The sequence below is a fragment of the Hypomesus nipponensis genome, chromosome 12 (genome assembly GCF_054491055.1).
Source record: "Hypomesus nipponensis isolate SF chromosome 12, ASM5449105v1, whole genome shotgun sequence".
Classification (NCBI taxonomy): Eukaryota; Metazoa; Chordata; class Actinopteri; order Osmeriformes; family Osmeridae; genus Hypomesus; species Hypomesus nipponensis.
The window spans coordinates 8,644,872-8,664,260 of record NC_140372.1 but is presented as its reverse complement, the minus strand read 5'-3'; the positions used below and the strand labels follow the sequence as shown (position 1 = coordinate 8,664,260).

The 19,389-nt window shown below is 42.7% G+C and overlaps 4 protein-coding genes across 4 annotated transcripts; 3 read left to right on the top strand and 1 right to left on the bottom strand.

The window, feature by feature from the left end:
- Positions 1–243: 243 nt before the first annotated feature.
- On the top strand, positions 244–3,730 carry f10 (coagulation factor X). The gene is made up of 8 exons (XM_084668680.1): positions 244–369; positions 736–896; positions 1,183–1,207; positions 1,526–1,639; positions 1,786–1,917; positions 2,084–2,388; positions 2,603–2,720; positions 2,826–3,730. The coding sequence occupies exons 1-8, from the start codon at positions 309–311 to the stop codon at positions 3,434–3,436; spliced, it is 1,527 nt and encodes a 508-aa protein (XP_084524806.1). The 5' UTR covers positions 244–308; the 3' UTR covers positions 3,437–3,730.
- A 494-nt stretch (positions 3,731–4,224) lies between these two features.
- On the top strand, positions 4,225–7,087 carry prozb (protein Z, vitamin K-dependent plasma glycoprotein b). Its single transcript, XM_084668458.1, has 8 exons — positions 4,225–4,349; positions 4,657–4,820; positions 4,962–4,986; positions 5,098–5,211; positions 5,462–5,593; positions 5,748–5,848; positions 6,009–6,126; positions 6,223–7,087. Exons 1-8 carry the CDS (start codon positions 4,262–4,264, stop codon positions 6,861–6,863), a joined length of 1,383 nt encoding a protein of 460 aa, XP_084524584.1. The 5' UTR covers positions 4,225–4,261; the 3' UTR covers positions 6,864–7,087.
- Positions 7,088–7,141: 54 nt separating this feature from the next.
- pcid2 (PCI domain containing 2) lies at positions 7,142–11,096 on the bottom strand. Its single transcript, XM_084668459.1, has 15 exons — positions 10,849–11,096; positions 10,518–10,570; positions 10,261–10,350; positions 10,029–10,102; positions 9,862–9,927; positions 9,723–9,764; positions 9,543–9,597; positions 9,303–9,406; positions 9,069–9,144; positions 8,632–8,773; positions 8,395–8,495; positions 8,160–8,233; positions 7,750–7,875; positions 7,431–7,554; positions 7,142–7,311 (listed from the first exon to the last, which is right to left on the bottom strand). Exons 2-15 carry the CDS (start codon positions 10,551–10,553, stop codon positions 7,222–7,224), a joined length of 1,200 nt encoding a protein of 399 aa, XP_084524585.1. The 5' UTR covers positions 10,554–10,570; positions 10,849–11,096; the 3' UTR covers positions 7,142–7,221.
- Positions 11,097–11,710: 614 nt separating this feature from the next.
- LOC146260923 (uncharacterized) lies at positions 11,711–14,243 on the top strand. The gene is made up of 2 exons (XM_084668587.1): positions 11,711–12,806; positions 13,367–14,243. Exons 1-2 carry the CDS (start codon positions 11,711–11,713, stop codon positions 13,726–13,728), a joined length of 1,458 nt encoding a protein of 485 aa, XP_084524713.1. The 3' UTR covers positions 13,729–14,243.
- Positions 14,244–19,389: the final 5,146 nt, after the last annotated feature.

Below are 19,389 nucleotides of genomic sequence, written 5' to 3'. Positions count from 1 at the left end.
TTTGTCCCTTCCTTCACTAAACAATTCTCCTCCCCGTCTCACCCTCCTTCCACCCACTATCTGTTCAAGGCCTCTCTCCCTCCTCCACACTCTCACTACTGCTACTCCCTCCATTTTCTTATCCTTCTTGATCCTCCCGATCCCTCATATCCTCCTCGCACAGACAGGAGCTTTCTTTCCCGGTCTTGTTTGTTCTGTATTTCTCCCTCCCCCTTCCCACCCTCCCTCTCGGGGCCCATTGCTCCTCTTTCTCTCTGCAGCACTGTACTGTGTAGGTCCAGAGAGGCGCCTCATCAAGAGAATCGGCCATGTTGCGGCGGTCCCAGACCTATTTCTTTCTGCTCCTTCTCCATCGAGTGACCTCCGAGGGTACGTTCAATCACCCTACCGTCTCAAACTGTTGACGAAACATTCGTTCAGAGTTATAGTTCAAGTGTAACACATCTGGTTTTAGACACATTATATCTGTCATATCTGTCTTCTTCCTGCCTCAGTTCTTGTGGTTAATATCACTAATGAAGATGGGAGTACGGTGTAAATGTGTTTACCGAATAGTGTTACATTATATTGAGGTGAATACATAACTGAGAACTCAGTGGGATGTTAGTTTGGGGTTCTTCATGATGATGGTCTTTGTTGATGATGATGGTTGTTTGTATAATTCCAGTAGTAAAGTAGCTTTATGATGAGGATAATGGTGATGAAGGTGACCCCCCCCCCTCCTCCTCCTCCCAGTCTTTCTCTCCAGTGATGATGCCAGCCAGGTGCTGATACGTCACAGAAGGGCCAACAGTGGCTGGGAGGAAGTACGTCAGGGGAACATGGAGCGGGAGTGTTTAGAGGAGCGCTGTGACTACGAGGAAGCCAGGGAAATATTTGAAGATGATACAAAAACTGTATGTGGAGAGACCAACCCATTTGCACACACAAACAATCTGCATTCACCTTTTCTCTTAACAATCATCCCCGACACATATAGATCTATATATATTGTATAATAAGCACTTTCATTTCTCTCTCTTTCTCACTCTTGGTCTATAGATCTTTTTCCTCTCTCTCTCTTTGTGTTTGACAGGTTGACATTTTTCATTGTCAATTTAATTTCACTGTAACTAAATATCACTGATGATGTCAACACAGTATTCCCTTTGTGAATGTTTGTTCATCTTTTTCCTCTCCTAGAAAGAGTTCTGGAACAAATATGTTGGTAAGTTACAATGTCACAGGTGTCACTGTTCTGTGCTCCTGGGTGTCCCTTCTACTGTCACTTGCCACCCCACTGGGCTGTATTAAAATGACCTGTCTTATACAAACCCAGGCTGAAAAAATTGCAGATTGATGTCCTCAAACATGGGTTAGATCCATTTAGATATATTTTTCTCAACTCCTGTAACCAAGACCTTAGCTGGTCACGCTGAACTGAACTGTAGATCGAGCTCTTGGAAATTGAAGAGTGAGGTAAACAAGTCACTTTATGTCACCTTATACATGTCTTGGTAGTCAGTGGGGCTTTGGTCATTCACAGATGGGGACGCCTGTGTATCCATCCCTTGTGCCAATGGCGGCGTTTGTATGGACGGGATCGGGAAGTACACATGTTACTGCAAGTCAGATTTTAAGGGCTACAACTGTGAGATTGGTATGTATCCGACTAACTTCAGAGACCTAGTGAACAAGAACAGACATTTTCAGAATACTGCATCTAGCTACAGCAGGCCAGATGATCTAGCACAAAATGTTTGAAAGTTTTCCATGATGAGTTGGTGTCCTCCCTCTTTCTTGTAGTGATCCCTGAGCTGTGTGAGAATCAGAATGGGGGCTGCAAACACTTCTGCAAGGTGAAGAGAGGAAATGTGGAGTGCTCCTGCGCAGATGGTTACGTCCTAGACTCAGACGACAAGTCCTGCATCTCCAACGGTGAGAGAGTAGAGACAAGGATGGAGAAAGATAGAGAGAAAGAAGGATTGGGAGAGAGGAAGATAAAGAAGTATTTGAGACACTGCCATTTGTGGTTATCCACCAGACATTTTTGTATGGTGACTGTACTGAAACCTAACAACGTTGTTGTCATTTTGTCCTTAAGACCCTTTCAAATGTGGTGTGATAAAAGGCTCCAAAACTCGGAGCATCTTCATTTATCAGCCACAAGGCAACACCACAACCAACGCCACCACAGACAACACCCTTTTTACCATCATCAACACCACCTCACACACAAACCAAGTTAAAGACACAGATCACCAGATCAATGTCAACCAGACATCGCTGGAGAAATTTTACGCAGACGTCTTGGAACCAGTACAGGAGGAGATTGTCATTCCAGATGTCGGTGTAGAAACACGGATTGTTAACGGAGAGGAATGTCTACCGGGACAGTGTCCCTGGCAGGTAGAGGGTCTTGTGTGTGCATTCAATGTGCAATGTAAGGTGATGACTTCCAATGAGGCCACCAATACTGACAAATGTATCCTAATATAGACCAATATGTAGTTTGTATTCATGGAAGTTGTATTATAGTTTTGTCATTTTCTAGATTCCTTTGTGAGAAGTAGTTGCTCACTGTGAAGTTGATCATGTTTCATGTCTGTGTTGCTCTAACTAGGCTTTGCTGATAAACCAAGATGACATTGGATTCTGCGGAGGAACCATCCTGAATGAGTACTTCATCTTGTCCGCAGCTCACTGCATGAACCAGACACGTAGCTTTTACGTTGTTCTGGGTAGGTTATCTTAACCAAGGCCTTTTTCTTAGTCCTGTTGAACTGAATGGTCTTGAGTCTGGTTGAATCTTAGTTTAAAGCTAATCCAACTAACTTTGCCCGCAGGTGAGTTTGACACAAAGGTGCATGAGGGTCACGAAGCCAAACACTTTGTGGATCAGGTGCTTGTCCACAGGAACTACATATCCGAAACCTTCCACAATGACATCTCCCTCATCAAACTACAGAAGCCAATCACTTTCACCAACTACATCCTGCCCGCCTGCCTGCCAGAGTTTAACTTTGCAGAAAACGTCCTGATGCGCGAACCCGATGGCCTTGTCAGTGGTTTTGGTCGCGTGGGGGAGAACAAGCAGCCGTCCACTGTCCTGCTCCGGCTCAAGGTCCCGTATGTGCCACGAGCCACTTGCATGGAGTCCAGCGCACAAAAGATTTCCAAGCGCATGTTCTGCGCCGGCTTCGACAAAGTGGCCAAGGATGCATGCCAGGGTGACAGTGGCGGACCTCACGTCACTAAATACGGGGACACTTGGTTCATAACGGGCGTGGTGAGCTGGGGCGAAGGCTGTGCCCGCGAGGGCAAATACGGCGTTTACACACAGGTGTCCAAGTACATCGGCTGGATCCGTGAGGTGATGGCCAGGTTCCTCCCCAAAGATAACAAAGAAGAAAAGAGGATTAAGAGAAGAGCAGATCCTGTCACTCTTTGGGTATGAGTTTGACATCACACGTATAGAAGCGAAAAAAGAGAATGGTTGATAAACAGGCTTTTGGAGATGCATTCAAAACACACTGTTTCTGTGTTGGGGTACTAGTTGGTGTGTTTTAAAACCTAATATTATATACTGTGTCAGCTTACTTTCTTTGCAGTTCCATTTATTAATGTACCAAAATGGCTGTGCAATACTTTCCACAAGCTTGATACTGAAATGATGTCACATTTAGTCAGAATAAGTGATTATTATACACTCTATCTTGCAGTATTCAAAATAAATACATGAACTACAAAATATTTGTTTGTGGTTGCTGCTTACAGTTATCAGTCATCTTGTATTGTAAAGATCAAATAAAAGGTACTGAATGAATGCCCCTAACAAGAGTGCTAAAGCTACACAAACACAATGTCCCTACGTGGACTCTACTCTGTACACATGCAAACACAGACATACAGAGTTGCACAAACAGACCACCAACATCCCTGCTGAGAGCAGACATTGATGTGTATGCAAGCAAACCTTTGAACTTGGGAAATGTTCTGGTATTTTACTAAACATTACTGCTTCACCAGTACGTCCAAATATGACTGAAAAACATTGACAACCAGTTTAGTCACCATAATTGGGTTCCTACTGTATGGTGTTGCAGTGTAGAGAATGAAGCAATACACTGTAGATGAGAGAGGGAGAGAGAGAGAGAGAGAGAGAGAGAGAGAGAGAGAGAAGAGAGAAGGAGAGAGAGAAAGAGAGAAAGAGGGAGAGTGAAGGAAAGAGGGGGAGGCTACAGGAGGACCTTAGCACTATTGGAGGTTTGCTGGAGCAGTAATGCGGAGCGTCATGGGGTTGTGGCAATGGTACTTTCTCTGCTTCTCTCTTCTGGGCAGCTTCCTACTGGTCCAAAGCAAAAATGGAGGTAAGCTGTAGAAGGCTATGTGCTAGGTAGCCTACCTAAAGTCATAGTCACAGTGAAGAGCAACTGTTTTGTAACTGTTTTGTTTAAGTCATAAAATAAATGACAGTGGAATCACTCACTCAGTGACTGTTTATATAGTCCTTAGCATGGAACAATTTGTTCATAAAACTGTTCTTTCCCCACTAAGGTGATTCGAGGAATAACATCAAGGACTTTAATTTGTCTCAAACTGGGGAGATTATGATTTAAAGATGGTGTTTGATCTCATTCCCCTTCTGCTTTATCCCCTTGTGCTGATATCTCTCAGTGTTCAGAACGCCATCTCATGCCAACACAATCTTCCTACGGCCCAAGCGTGCCAACACCTTTTTCATAGAGGAGATGCTGCAGGGAAACCTTGAGAGGGAGTGTCTTGAGGAACGCTGTAACTATGAGGAGGCCCGCGAATTCTTTGAGGACACACCCAAAACTGTAAAATCAAATAAAACAATTGTGATCAATGATATATGAGAGAATGTAACCACTCTCATAAGTACTGTTTCAGTAGGTGTTCAAGTCATACTGTGGTTTTCTAGTTGTACCTGTCTCTTGTCTCTCTTTCCCCTACACCAGGAGGCTTTCTGGAATGTTTACGTCGGTGAGTCAAAAAACACAAACAGCTGAGTTGTGGTCCATCTATCTACTCTTCTAGACCACCCTTTGTCTCTTTTCTGTTTCCTACCACCTGCCACCCTCCTGCCCTCTTCAGACGGGGACCAGTGCAAACCCAACCCCTGTCTGAATGACGGCCGTTGCATCGATAAAATTGGAGGTTACACCTGTAACTGTACTGACCTGTTCCTTGGACTCAACTGTGAGACTGGTAAATACATGCTTTGTGCCTTCATGCTGAACAACTGTTAAGGTAGTGGGGAGGATGGGGATGAATGGAGAGCTGATCATTTTCTAAGTACAGTGTGTACCCTGCCATGGTATATGATGGTATCACAATATCATTTATTGGTTTGGTGCCTTTTATGCACACCAGCTAAAGTGTCATCTGTTTATGCACGTGTATACAGTATTTGATCCTTCAACCGTTTCTTTGTGTGCATGTGTGACACATGCTGCAGATATATCTCAGTGTCCCACCCAAGGGGCCTCTGCCTGTCAGCACTTCTGCACAGTTAAATGGGGAACGTACTACTGCTCCTGTGTGACGGGTTACAGGCTTCACAGCGATGGCAGAAGCTGCGTACCTGAGGGTAAAACACACAACTTGAATCACCCGTCTCTCTAGTCTTTGTCTTTCGGTCGCACAACCGGATAGATTGAAACATACCATACACAGACATAGTCCGGTGTGTAAAATACATTCACACAGTGCACCCAATCACAGAGTCGCGGCTGTATTTTTAGACACACACCCCTGTGGAACGATCTCCTTGAAAAAGGCTGAGAGGGACAAGCAACCAGAAGCAAGCAATCACACCTGTCCAGATGGCCACTGCCCATGGCAAGTAAGTCATTGGGGTTATCTTTTAGGTAGAATGGTAATGAAGCAGATAAGTCTACCCTGTCACTGAGGCAGTGGTATACATACAAATAAAGATACAAATTTGCTTAGTTCAACCTTGTAATCTTTTCATTGCAGTTTGTTTGTGATTTGTTGATCGACAGGTCTCACTGCGGACCCGGACAGGTGAAGAGCAGTGCGGTGGGGTGATCCTTGAACCTCACTCAGTCCTTACCTCAGCACAGTGCGTCAAAAAGAGAAAGAAACTCTACGTTGTGGCAGGTGAGCACCTGCCCTTACTGGAACTGAAAGAGTTTGAACACATTACAGCTCGCTCAAATGGATCTTACTGATGGATCTTATTGATCCTCCTCCTAGGTGACAACGCCACTGGTATAAGGATCAGCATCCAAAAAATCTATATACACAGCCGCTACAAGAACGGACTTCCTGGGGATGACCTTGCCCTTCTGACACTTAGCTTGCCCATTCCCTTTGGCCCTACTCACTCCAAAGTGTGCCTGCCCACCAAGGACTTCAGTGAAAATATCCTAATGAGTGATGGGAAAGTAGGGGTAACTGGGGTGCCAGACAGGGACCCTCTCGCTCCCCCACGCCTCACCTACCTCAGCCTTGAGGACTGTAGCTCCAAGCTGAACCTCTCCCACTCACTGAGCAACAAGATGTTCTGCATGAAAAGTCTGGAGAACCAAAATGGCCACCATGGTTTCAGGAGCCTTAAGAGCCACGATGGCCAAGGCAGATTCAATAGAACGGGACAGGAAGTGAAAGCTGCTACACCTAAAGCCTGTAAGCTCCTGCCTGGAGCCCCAGTTGCAACTGTAGAGGGGGCTACCGTTTTCCTGACTGGCATGCTTCTCTCACCCATGTCACATGACTGTGAACAAGGTGTAGTGTTCACCAAGTTGTCTCGTTACCTGCCATGGATAGAACAACATCTAAAGCTTTCCGAAGCAGAGATGGAGACAACACAAGTCAGTGTTTATCCCCAACCTTGAAGGAGAAGTAACCCTCATTGATGAGCAGAGCTACCAACACTGACTACTTTCAATAGACTCTACATAATACCACAACTAGGAACATTTAACCTTTTTTGTGCAGCAGGGTGATACATTAAAACTAAAATAATGTATTTAATATATGCTGCACTTCAGTTGAAATGACAATGTCTAAGCTTCTGGCAGTGTGAAATGACCAAAATAAAATAGTACTGTGAATGCTTTACCGTCACATCCATTTGTCCACTTTTGCCTTTCACAACACACAACGCGCCAAATACAAACAACATCACACTTTATTCAACATTCACAGTAGAAAATACCATTACACATTATTGAGTAGTAGAACCCTGGAGTACTAGGAGACGGAGGATATCGAAGGGAAGGGGTTCTGCTTGCTGACCACCAGTTTCTGGTGCTGGTGTGAGATGTAACCTTTGATGTGACCCTGGCAGAGAGAAGGATGGTGGAAGGAGGAGGTGTTTAGACACAGTGGGGTGAATGCATTCGGAGTGTCAGTGAATGTGATTAGGAGACTGTGTAGGGGTGTGCGTGTGTGTGTCTTACCAGGCAGATGAGGTTGGCCAGCATGCACTGCACCTCATCTATGTCCACCTCTTCCACCTGCATCATCTTCAGGGCCACCAGAAACGCATCCAGGGGCAGCTGGTGAGTCTTCAGGAGGTGGTACCTAACCCAAGACACACACACACACACACACACAGCGCTCAGAACAGTGCTACTTTCAAGTTGTTCTGCTGAATACGACCAACATGATTTACTGTACAGTACAATACCTGATGGCACTAGGCTGTCTAACGGAATAACTACAGACAAAAGACTTCTCCTATTAACAGGCAGTGTCTGCTTCTCTACTAAGACTCACACTTTCTTGAAGAGGTTCCGATAAGTGATGATCTTCAGCTTCTCCAGGATGAGGAAGATGCCACAGCGGATGAAGAAGGTCTCGTGCTTGGCCAGGGCCTCGTTCAGCAGCAGCAGATTGCCCTCACTGGAAACGGAGGGCAACTTTATGGATTTGACATTTCATCAAGGAGCTACCACAACATGGCTGACAATACAAAACAACTGAAAAGACTTGAGCATGGTCAATTAAAACCGATTAGAAGCTCCTGACGATTTTGGGGACAAAAGTGGTGAAGAGGGGAAAGAGAGGGAGGGGGTTTGGAGGTGGTGAAAAAGAGAGGGGAGGGGGAGAGGTGAAATATATCGAGGGACTGCTAAGAGCAGTTAAGGAGCTGCAGGCGGGTGGAGAGTGTCTTGGAAGACGCTTACCTCACAGCCTTGGTGACATCAGAGAACTGCATGAGGTCATACTTCCTGAGCAGCTGGTGGGTTGGCATGTGACCCTGCAACAACATGAACAGCATCTCATCCACAAGTCATCTGGTATCATGCAGACCACCTACATCTAGCACATAGACCTTCTACCCTTGTCTAAACTGACCCTAACATTATGCTATAGCCTTTATGTGACAGCTAACGGCAGGAATATCTGGTGGTGGCTCACTAGCAGCATCTTGACGGGCAGCAGGTAGATGAGGATCATGCGCTTGTTCTTCTGGCTGGAGCGGTGGCAGTGCTGGAAGGAGAAGGACAGGTACTCCTCCGCTGGATGGGGGAAGAGAGGAAGGGAGGAAGGGAGGGAGAGAGACAAGGGACAACATGAGGAAGGCCCATAGATGACCAGTCCACTATGTATCCATATCAACAAGTGGTCTCAGAAGAGAGGAACTCGGAGCCCTGCCTGGATTGTAGTCGCTGTCGAACATGGCCTTGCGACCCACATAGTATTTGTAGGTGACCCTCTGGGCCATGGTGTATTCATCCTTGAGGTTGGAGCTGTCTATAGCTCGGATTAGAGGCTTGCATAGGTGCAGCTTGTTGATCTGGGAATCCACAAGGACAATGTGTCACAAACGCATGAAAAAGAAAGCAGCTTTGGGTACCAATGACTATGTACAGCTCCTAGAACAGTCATCGTTGTATCGCACTGATGTCATCTCTTCTACAAATGACTACATTTTTATAATCATGCATTTATAGATTGAGATTCACAGGTGGTTACAGAGTTTCAATTTTATGAGTGTTTTTATTTAAATCCTGACATGAACACAAGTTAGTTAGGTCACAGAAAGAGTCACACATGGAACAAGGCTTAAATTGGAGGAAGCAACGTCCTACCTTGAAGTAGATCTTGAACAGCTGATTTATGAGAAACAACATCCCCCACTTCTTGGAGTCATCTATGCTGGCCCGACTACAAACCACACAACAAGACACTATCACAACTCAACATTTGGACTGAGTGTATAAATGGGGATCAATACGTTGCTGTGTAAGAAGCCTTTTAGGTGTGTGTTTATCCTAAAATGCAATGTTGTGTGTGTGTGTGTGTGTGTTGTAGCGCTTGCTTACTTGTCGCTGGCACACACTCTGAAGCAGCTCATGAGCAGCTCTGCAGCTTTCTCCAGCATGTCTCCCACCTTGCCCTTCCCCTTCTTCAGCAGCTGCTGCTCTGCCTGAACACACACACACAGCTTCAAACTCTCCATGAACCGGACCCAGCAACACAACGGCCTAGGCCATCAGATAGATATGGGTGTAGAACCTTAAGACTTCTGACAGGTATTTGACTAATGCATTGTAGTCACTTACATTGTTGGCAAATATCCGCAGATCCAGGGCAACTACAAACATTACTGGAAGGGCCCTGGAAGCAACACAAACACTGTTATTCCATAGGCTGTACTGTGCTAGCTTTTTGGGATCGTAAGTGAAAATATCTATTTAAACATGTTAGCATGCTAGTCTAGGTTTTTGGGGGAGCAGTCTCACCAGTTCTCTTCTTTGTGAGACTGGAATGCTTTCAAAAATGACGTAGGAAGCTAAGGGTTAGGGTTACACAGAGCAGGGAAAGTTTGTGACTGAAGATAGTGAGTGTGTGCATGCGTTGAATGTTCAATTCAAAGGATATTGCACCACCAGAGTTTGAAGCTTGTAGGCCTCAACAAAGTCATGGTTAGCGACTGCAAAAGTGCACCTGAAAACCAAAGACCACAGACAACAAAACCTAATAAGAGCATGTTGCCTATGAATCAATGGATTTGCAAAGAATTCAGAAAAGGCATTGTGTCAGCGTACCTCAGGTGAGCTGCCACCATCTCGTCGTGGGGAGGCTCCAGCACCTGCTGACACTTCTCCTCTGGACTGGACAGCTGCAGCAGAAACAGAGGCGTCATATCAAGGACAAGAGAGAATGTTTGGGAGTTGCGTGCTATGTATGGAACACACAATGCATTCTAAAGGCCTAACTTCAGTTACAAGCAACGAAGAAAGGAAAAGGTCCAACTTAGAGGTTCGAGCTGTCACCTACCTGAAGACGAGGATTTGCAACATGAGGGTGTTTGAATGACAACAACTCCGCACAGAAGGATCCCTCACGATTATCAATGGCCTCGTAAATCTGGAAAAGAGGAGCAAGGTGGTGGTATTTATGTTAAACTATTACTATATTACCATCGTGATTGAATAATTTGAAGACTAACGGTACAGAAATCAACAGAACTCCACGTTTATTAGAATGGCAGGCGGTTTTCCCATCCCATGGAATAATAAAGTGTGTCTGCATACCTGTTGAAGATACTGGTTGATTGTTATGTGTGCCATGGTGTGCCGGTGTTCACCTGAGATTATAAAATAGAGACAGAAAGAAGAGGCTAAATAGAACTCCAAATCACAAGAATTCAGAACATTTAAACTGTTTCCTGATTGAAGATTACGATTTGCTTCAGAAGTTAGCTGGCTAGCAAGCCGACTCAAAGATTTGACACTTGACAATTATACAACTTGCAAAGACAGGAGTAGCCTACAAAGATAGGACAATATACTATTTAAACTGCGTTTAAAATGATCCTAGCAAAGTTTCACATTGTTGGTTACAAGCAGCTAAACTTGGAAGTACCTTATTTTAGCTAGCTCGCTGAATTTAGCATGAATATATTCTTTCAAGAATTGGCTGAATCCAACAAGTACGACACGTACACCGTTCTCTAATGTCGAGCACCAAGCAACACGCTGGGAGGGAGCTAAAACAGAGACATTTTAGATTTGCGCTCTCCGAACATTTGTTTGGCAATGTAGACTGGAATTTAACGTGCAACTTGTGCTGTTATGTTATGGTTCTGACTCCAGTTCAATTCAATATTTCCGGTCACAACACAAAAGTGTTTCCGGGTAGAAAGAGTAAAACTTCCGGTAGTGATAGATTTTTCTTTCAAAATAAAGAAATGTCCCAAATAGTATGGGCTTCTGTTCGCTTTCACTGTATAACAATGGGAGACGGTAAAAATATTATTGAAAAAACATACAGAGCTCAACATTAAGCTTGCTTATTCAGACCACTTCAGATTACATATTCAGTATGATTTCCACTGCCCATTTATAGCTGCATATATACACATCAAATATCTTGTAGGTAAGACTATAGTTTTTCCTGGCAGTGTCAGGTACACTAATGTGGATAATGTTAATCTGTAAACCGTTGTACACATACTTCAGGTTTAAGAGCTTACTTCATAAAAGCATGTACACAAAAAGAGTATTAGTTGTGCTTAGATAACACATGGGTTTGTCACCAGACCATTGATCATATGATTACATTTACCTCAAGATCTAGAAAATCCACTTCATCCATGTGAATACAACACTTACAAGCCTGTTGCCATGAATTGATGGTCTCTCTTAACCGACTTGACAACCATGCAATGAGATAATTTTCATAATAGCAATGACCAAGAGAATTAAAACATAAATTCTACAGAATCATGGAATTTTGGTTGAGTGCCTCGGATGTTTTGGAGGACTGGGACTCAAAGGAAAACTCTGTTGTTTCTCAGGTGATTCAGGTAGTTGCTCTGATCGGGGATGCCCTTTCACCGCTGGTAACTGTAGACCATCTGGACCCAGAAGCATCAACATCAGAACAGTATGGAGAAGACCATCCAGTGAAATGTATCTCTGAGTACTCTGAGGACATCAGATGTGATGAAGTAACAGTTTCTCCCTCTGATGGTGATGAGGATGATAGACCTGGGCACACATCCCAGGAAGCGGTCAATCAGAACCCTGGAGCACATGCAGACATTGTGGAAGAGAAAAAGCAAGAGGAGGAAGCATATGATGAGGAAGAGGGGATGGATGAAACCAAAGAGGAATCCCATGAACCTGAAGCCTGTGGTTCTCAAATTGCTAAGCTTCACCTTTCTTCTTGGACACCCTCTTCATCATCATTATCTTCACCACCATTAGCCATTGACAAGGTGACCCAGAAGGAAAGCAGCGACCCTGCAACCAAACTAAAGAATTCTGCCACCAGTTCTTCCACAAAAGATGAGAGAGCGAAAGCAGGAACTGGAGCCAAATATCAGTGTAGGGAGTTGTTTGTCACATCACTGGGCAATGACAAGAGCAACAATGACCAGAGTGAGCCAATTGTATCCGGAGAGGACAGCGCGGCTTATCACAAAGAGCCTGGAAAAGAGCCCGGTCCCCAGACACACGCAAGGACGTCTGATCCTGAGACACAGAGAGAACAGTCCTCTCTTCCAACAGAGACTCACATTGTCAAAGCTGAGCTACCATCACCATCCGGATCAGAGGCAGGCTCCCTGGAGATACCACCGGAGCTAGAAACACCAGCTGAACCACCTGGGTTAGAGGTGTCTGACTATCCCCTAACACCACCCTTGGGGATTGAGTCAGTGGAGACGCACCTGCAGCTAGGACAACCAGCTGATCCTGAGACACCTCCTAGTATAGATATCCCACCTGTGCAAGACGCACAGCCTACACCTGCAGCTGAACCTGAGTGTGATCCGGAGACCCAGACAGAGTCAGAGACAGACGGTGAACGAGAACAAGGTAAGTGGCTCCTGTGCACCGCATCACTGCATTGATTTGCTGGATTTTAAAGTGAATTTCCGGATTTTAAAGTGAATTTTTATGTTTCATTTGATGAATGAAACATAAAAGCAACCAACAAAACAGGGAGCAATGTGTGCACACTGTCATGTTATGTCTTATTGTGGACGTTGATCAAAACTATTTTGTTTCAGATGTTAACTATGAGACTCACAGTTGGAAAAGGCCTACTGTGGAATGTTAGTCATGATGTTATGCACCAGAGGATCTTATATAACTAGGAAGAATTATCTTGTAGAATCATTTCTAAACCCAAATTGGGTGATTTGGCTAGGGTGTTGAATCATTAAAATCGAATTAACATTCCACAAAGCTGCTTCTCCTTATGCCATGCCAGCTATTGTCCTAAGTCGATAGCCATTGAAGTGTTTCTCTGAGACAAAAGAAGAGATTGTAATTCATCAAGGCCTCTCATTGGTTACTGCAGAAAGAATATTTACTTACAAAATTATTGTATGAAAAGTATGTCCTGTCTCTCCTTGTTACTTAAACATCAACAGTTTCCACATCACTGAAGGAGGAAGTGATATCAATGGAGGATACTAAGCAAGTGACCGAAAAGCGCACTCATCAATCTGGAATGGGAGCAGGGCTAAAAAGTACAGATGAAGGACCAACTCAAGGCACAACCAGCAAACAGCCTGAGGACCTGATAGAGGCAGAGGAAGAGGGAGCCTGTGGTGGGATCCAGGATAACAGGCCACATAGTTCACAAAGCTCAGAGTCTTCTGGCGAGATGGTGCCTTGTGATGAGAAGAACCATCCAAAAGTGTCAATATATAAGACAGTGTCCTATAGAAAAATCCGGAAAGGGAACACCAAGCAAAGGATTGATGAGTTTGAGTCGATGATAAATACATAGAGATGATTCAGTGTTCTTTGTGTTTACAGGGAAAATATGGGCATATAGGAAAATTTAAACTGGGATTTGCGTGTTGTGTTTGCACATGTGTAAGATGAGAGAGGTGCACTTTATTGATAGTGTATGAACTGGGTGGTGGAAACTATTGATATTGTGGCATGAACATAATTTGGTGTACAGTATGTTTTTTTGTCTAAAAACCCACTTTAGTAAATTGGATGATAAAATAGTACAATAGAAAGTAATGTCATTTTAGATTATTTAGTAAATGATACGATGTATTAACATTGTGTACCTTAAGTTAACATACAATTGTCTATTTTCTAATCTATTACAAAGCGATAAAGTAATTATTGTTAACTTAACATCTCTGATGGAGCTCTGCTCGCCACATAAGTGGAACATTCTAATGAAACTGAATATAGGCTATTGCAGTGATAATAAGTTATTTCACAAAGCTGTCTATTTTACTGGAAATAAAGATAATAAAAATGAGTTTTCTTTGTTGGTTATGAAGTCCCGGAACAAGGACTGTCAGATGTGGTTGATACCCTAGAAAGACAATAGATGGCGCTTAAGCTCTCCTAGATTCAACAGTGCACAAAATCACTGTTTCGTGTGCCTATATAATATTTGATCATAATTGGAACAAGGCTCACAACCATAAGATGTGATCAACTGAATTCCCTGGATTCATTCTATATTTTCTCATTCATTCTACAGTTAATTCTTCTACAGATAATTGTACTTTCACTCTTTGTTACAGAAAATAAATACAATATTTATATAACATACAATATGATACAAAAACAGTGTCATCTATTTAACTTTGATTTATTTGGCAAATGCCAACCCTTTGTCCTTACTAAATTTGGTCAATTGTAGGTTTTTCTCTGCTTTTGATGCAGAGCAACTCTGCCCAAGTTGAACCCCTCTTGGCTGTGGTCGAGGCAGAAGAAAGACATGGCCGTTGAGATGTATATTGTCCTGTCTCATTTGAATTGAAGCAAATGTCAACTATGCATGGCTGCAGGCTACCTGTTTCTTCTGCAAGGAGCTCTATTGAACAACCTGGTGTGGAGGTCACAGGAAGCACTTCCAGTTTGGAGTCTTGAGGCAAGGATTGACCTTTGAGGAAAGGATGGAGTAGAACTGATGTCATGGCTTTTGGGCAAGAATAAGAAGCATTTATACGGTACAATGAAAATTATAATTTCTTAAAAGACATCTTACTCATTCTTGACTTAAAACACTCTGAAGGCCTAAAATATATGTCTTTAAATTAAGCATATTCATCACACAAAAAAATTGCCAGATCGTTTTGCTGAATTATGTGTAACTTCACCCTACCAACATTGTTTACAGTTACAAAATAATTCAGGTGCCATTATTTAAATCAACCTCACCTCACAGAGCATCCTTTTGAGGTTGTTTTTGAACTTGAACACTTTGCAGGAAGCTGTTAAAATAAAAGCAATGGCCAGCTCATGGCCTCCTCCATTAGTGTAGTGGTAACTGCATGTTCCAGTTTCTGCTGGTGACAGCGGATTTCATCCATTTCAAGTTAATGAGATCTTAATCCAATGTATAAAACAGCACGCTCTCTGGTGACATTTAAGGAGGTAATTAAAACGTGATAGGTGAGAACGGTGGGGGTGAGTTTTATAGAGCCAGAGAGAGTGTGAACCCGCAGCACAATGGTTGACATCTACATTCTGTAGAACAGCTATGATTAAAACTGCACTGGGACCAAACACTTTTAAACTTAAAGCTCAATTTTGGGGTAGGTTCTGGAACAGAAGAGAGAAACTGTGCTCCGGTGCATCAGGCAAATCATTTGTAAAAAGTAAATGTTAAAATCTTCCCAAAGCATAAGCTGCTTTAACAGCTGCAGAGGTCTGAGATCTGTTTGTTGCCTGTCAAACAATATGGCAGCAAATTCAGTAAGTGAGAGCAGACCAGTCACCATCAGATTCCATATCTACAAGTGCGTAATTTTGGCAGCCGCACTTGACGTCTGATATTAGGAAGAACATTCAAGGGTATTGTGAACACTTGTCTCAAAGAGGACTTTGTTGGGGTAGCTGAAGAGCAAGGCTGTGGAACATATTTGAGAGAGAGAGAATGAGAAAGAAAGACAGAGAGAGAGAGAGAGAGAGAGAGATAGAGGAGGAGAGAGAGAGGAAGAGAAAGAGAAAGAGAAAGAGAGAGATGTGTTTACTTCACACACTCTCTAATTTCTCAATGTGGGGGGAACTATGAAACGCAGCATTGGAAAACATGGAGGACATTCATTCCGTTGTCTGTTGTCTCCAGTGGTATGGCGCCAGTAGGACAGGGCAGGACTTCAGGGGACAAATGTGGCCAGTGTTTCGCAGTGCGCTGTTGAAATGTGATGGAGTCCATTAGCGAAGAATGTCAAAGCAACTCAATATAAGTGACGGAAAATGAGCGTCATGCCATGGGGAACAGTTCTTTATGAGGATTGGCTCCACCAAACTGAAACCTTGTAAATACTCCTAGCATAACTGCTATTCCCCAAAAAACGGATTGATTTATCTTCTGGAGAGTGTGTGGGGGAGGGCAGTATGGCAAAGACTGGCAGGTGTCCATTGAAATGCAAAAGAAAGAGCTTCCTGCCCAGGCATCATTATTCATACATGTGATCTTCTTTATCACAAAGCTATGCGACCTGGATAAATGTCACCACGCTTTGCACATGCTCTTTGTATTATTGCTCCAGGTTGGAGGATGGGGGGGTGAAGAACCGGACAGAGCCGGGTTGGAAGGGTGGCAAAGCATAATTACTCATTTTACTCATCCATTAGATAGGCTCTGAGTATTCCAAGGTTTGCTATCATTTCCCGTTTGTCAGAAAATTGACCAAGTCCTACACATGGAGGTGTCACGTGACACAGGGTCAAGGCAGGAACAGGAATGTTCACTTATCTCTCCCTTCCAGGCCTAAAATGAATGAGTGTTTTTTTTGTATTTATTGAATGCAATATTCCACCTAAAATCATTACATAAACCACCTGAGATTACCCCAATCAAAGTAAAAGTCGGTTAAAATAATCCAGAAGTTTCAACATTGATGAGATACAGAAGAACACAACCTCTTCCTGAGGGCAAAAACAACAACAATAGAACAGGTTATTACAGTACTGGATGGCTGTGTCCAATATTGTCTGACTCCTTTTCAGTGATTCAAATGGAAGATGAACTCTGACTTAATTGGTTTTATAAGAGAAGGTCAGCTTTGTTTCTTGAGTAGTCTAGTTAATTATGATCATTATTGTCATTTACTGACTAAATAAGGAAGTGCTCCTGTATGGATATTGACAACATTCATGGGCCTCTCCACATCCCCCGAACAATTACCCAAGTTCTAATTAAGGCTAATTAAAGCATGTTTCATGACAACAACTGGAATGGCTGTGTAAAGACTGAGTGTGTATGCTTTTGCATGATAATTACCGATTGCAGATTTCCAGAATGTTCTAAATGCAATCATGATTGTCAGACAGACTCTCCAAAAACCTTTAGAGAATGACAGAAGACAAGTTGAGAATATATTTCTGTTTTTGTGAGTTTGATTATCTGATAAAATAATTCCAATCCTTACAATGTTTTGAACTGTACACTCTTGGTTTATAAGCCTAACAGTGATGACAATGTGATATTTTTGAGTGGAAATTCTGTCTTTCTCATCAGTGAGCCATGATCTTCTTGTTTGTTTGCAAAAGAAGCCCCCCCCCCCCACACACACACATTTACTTGTTTCACCCAATCAAAGGTGGGTGGGGAAAGCTACAGAGCCACTGAGTAAGATAAACCCAGAAAAACAGGGGTGGTTCAGATTGACAGTGAAAAACAAACTCACACAACACTGGAGCCAAACTTAACAGGCATTCCTCCCAACTGGCCAACAGACTTACATCATATGGTCTTATTTTATCATTCATAAAACAAAGGATATGGTCCTGTCCTTGTCCTCCCTGAGTTTCTGAAATCTGGTCACCTTTCCCCCCGCTCCTTTCAATTAGTGAGCGGACACATTGGAGCACAGTGTCTCTTTAAGGCAGGCCTAAACCCCAGGGGATAGAGCGCATTAGTGGTCATATGTCAACCAGATTTGTACGATTATTCATTGCAGCTAATTTCCTCATTCTCCTAGTGCTTGTCAGACACACAGCATTGAGGTACCAATGTGTCTGACTTTTGGCTGTAGATGGTCTGTGACATACACATGAACTAGCCTAGATAGAGCTAGTGGTTCGTCATATCATGATACATTTAATACGGCTTTGCCTCTTTTCACACAGATAAAACTAAGAAGTGTTCTCAATACTGCTTCCATTTACATATATCTAATTATACCTGGTGATTTAGTCTACCTGTTTCTCACCTTGCCTTGCTAACTTGTAACCATGTCAAGCACCATGTCAACACAACCTCATAAGAGTCTCACATGATTGTTCCAATATCACAGTGCTGTCATACAGCAGTTGAATTGAGTTTGGGAATGGAGCGTGCAGATTCTTTAATTGCATTATGCTATATGCTGATGATCACCTTTGAATTCCTATTAGCCTCTCCAATCCTTTTTGGTTCTGCAATGAATCAAGTGATTTAACAAAAAACTAGGTGACAGGGGGCAGCCATATTGAGGCCTTAACACAAAGAGAGTAAAAGGCCATTGTTTCATCAATATTCATTAACTTGACCATACCAAAAGTATATAAAAAAGCTTAGGTAGATTTGTAACCAGCCACTTGGTTTGAAGCAATCAAAATTGGAGGATAGAGGGCCTAGTTATACTTGTCTCTGATGGATATGGAACTTACAGGCTAAAGCTATAGCTTTTCTGTAAGAAAGTATAAAGTCATGTCAAACCAAAGGTCTTTGCTTATTACACACGACTTGTTGAAACAGTTAGTAGAACCTCAGGCTATAAGGTTGAAACATGCTAGCATTTCCTGTGTCAGGTTTCATAATAGTGCATCATAGGACTATTCCCTTGAGAAAAGCCAGGTTGTTTTGGCAAGAAATATGAATGGTAGTCAGTGAGGTGAAAAAAATGTCACGAAAATCACCCACACCAAAACAATGCATGCAAGCAACCAGATACATTTAATTAGATAATTGCTTTTTTCTGAAAAGCTATCAAGATCGATTTACAGTGTTGGAATACGAATCTCTTTCATTTTGGATGCAGCTGAAATTTCATCCAAAAAGACACAATCAAACATAGGGACATGGATTTAAGTTCAGATGTCTGTCAGGTATTCTTACAAGTTGCAGTTGACAGGTAAAAGAGTCCTTCCTGTCAAGGTAATGTGCTTAAATCAGCTGAAAATATACCCATGATTTAAATATTTCACTGTGATTACACAATTAAAAAGCGTTTCATACTTTACCAAAATTGTTCTGGTTGAAGCACCATCCTATGACTTTACATACAAAAAGCGTCATAACAATTACACTATGGTGTTTATGAGTACAAAATACAAAACGTCCCATTATTAAATTATTTCCCTTCATATATTTGTTTTTTATGTTGACATGCTCTATAATATCTTTGTTATAATAATTATAATTCCACATAGCAATGCTTAAAAAGAGTGAAAATAGTTCCAGTTCATTCCACAACCAATAAGG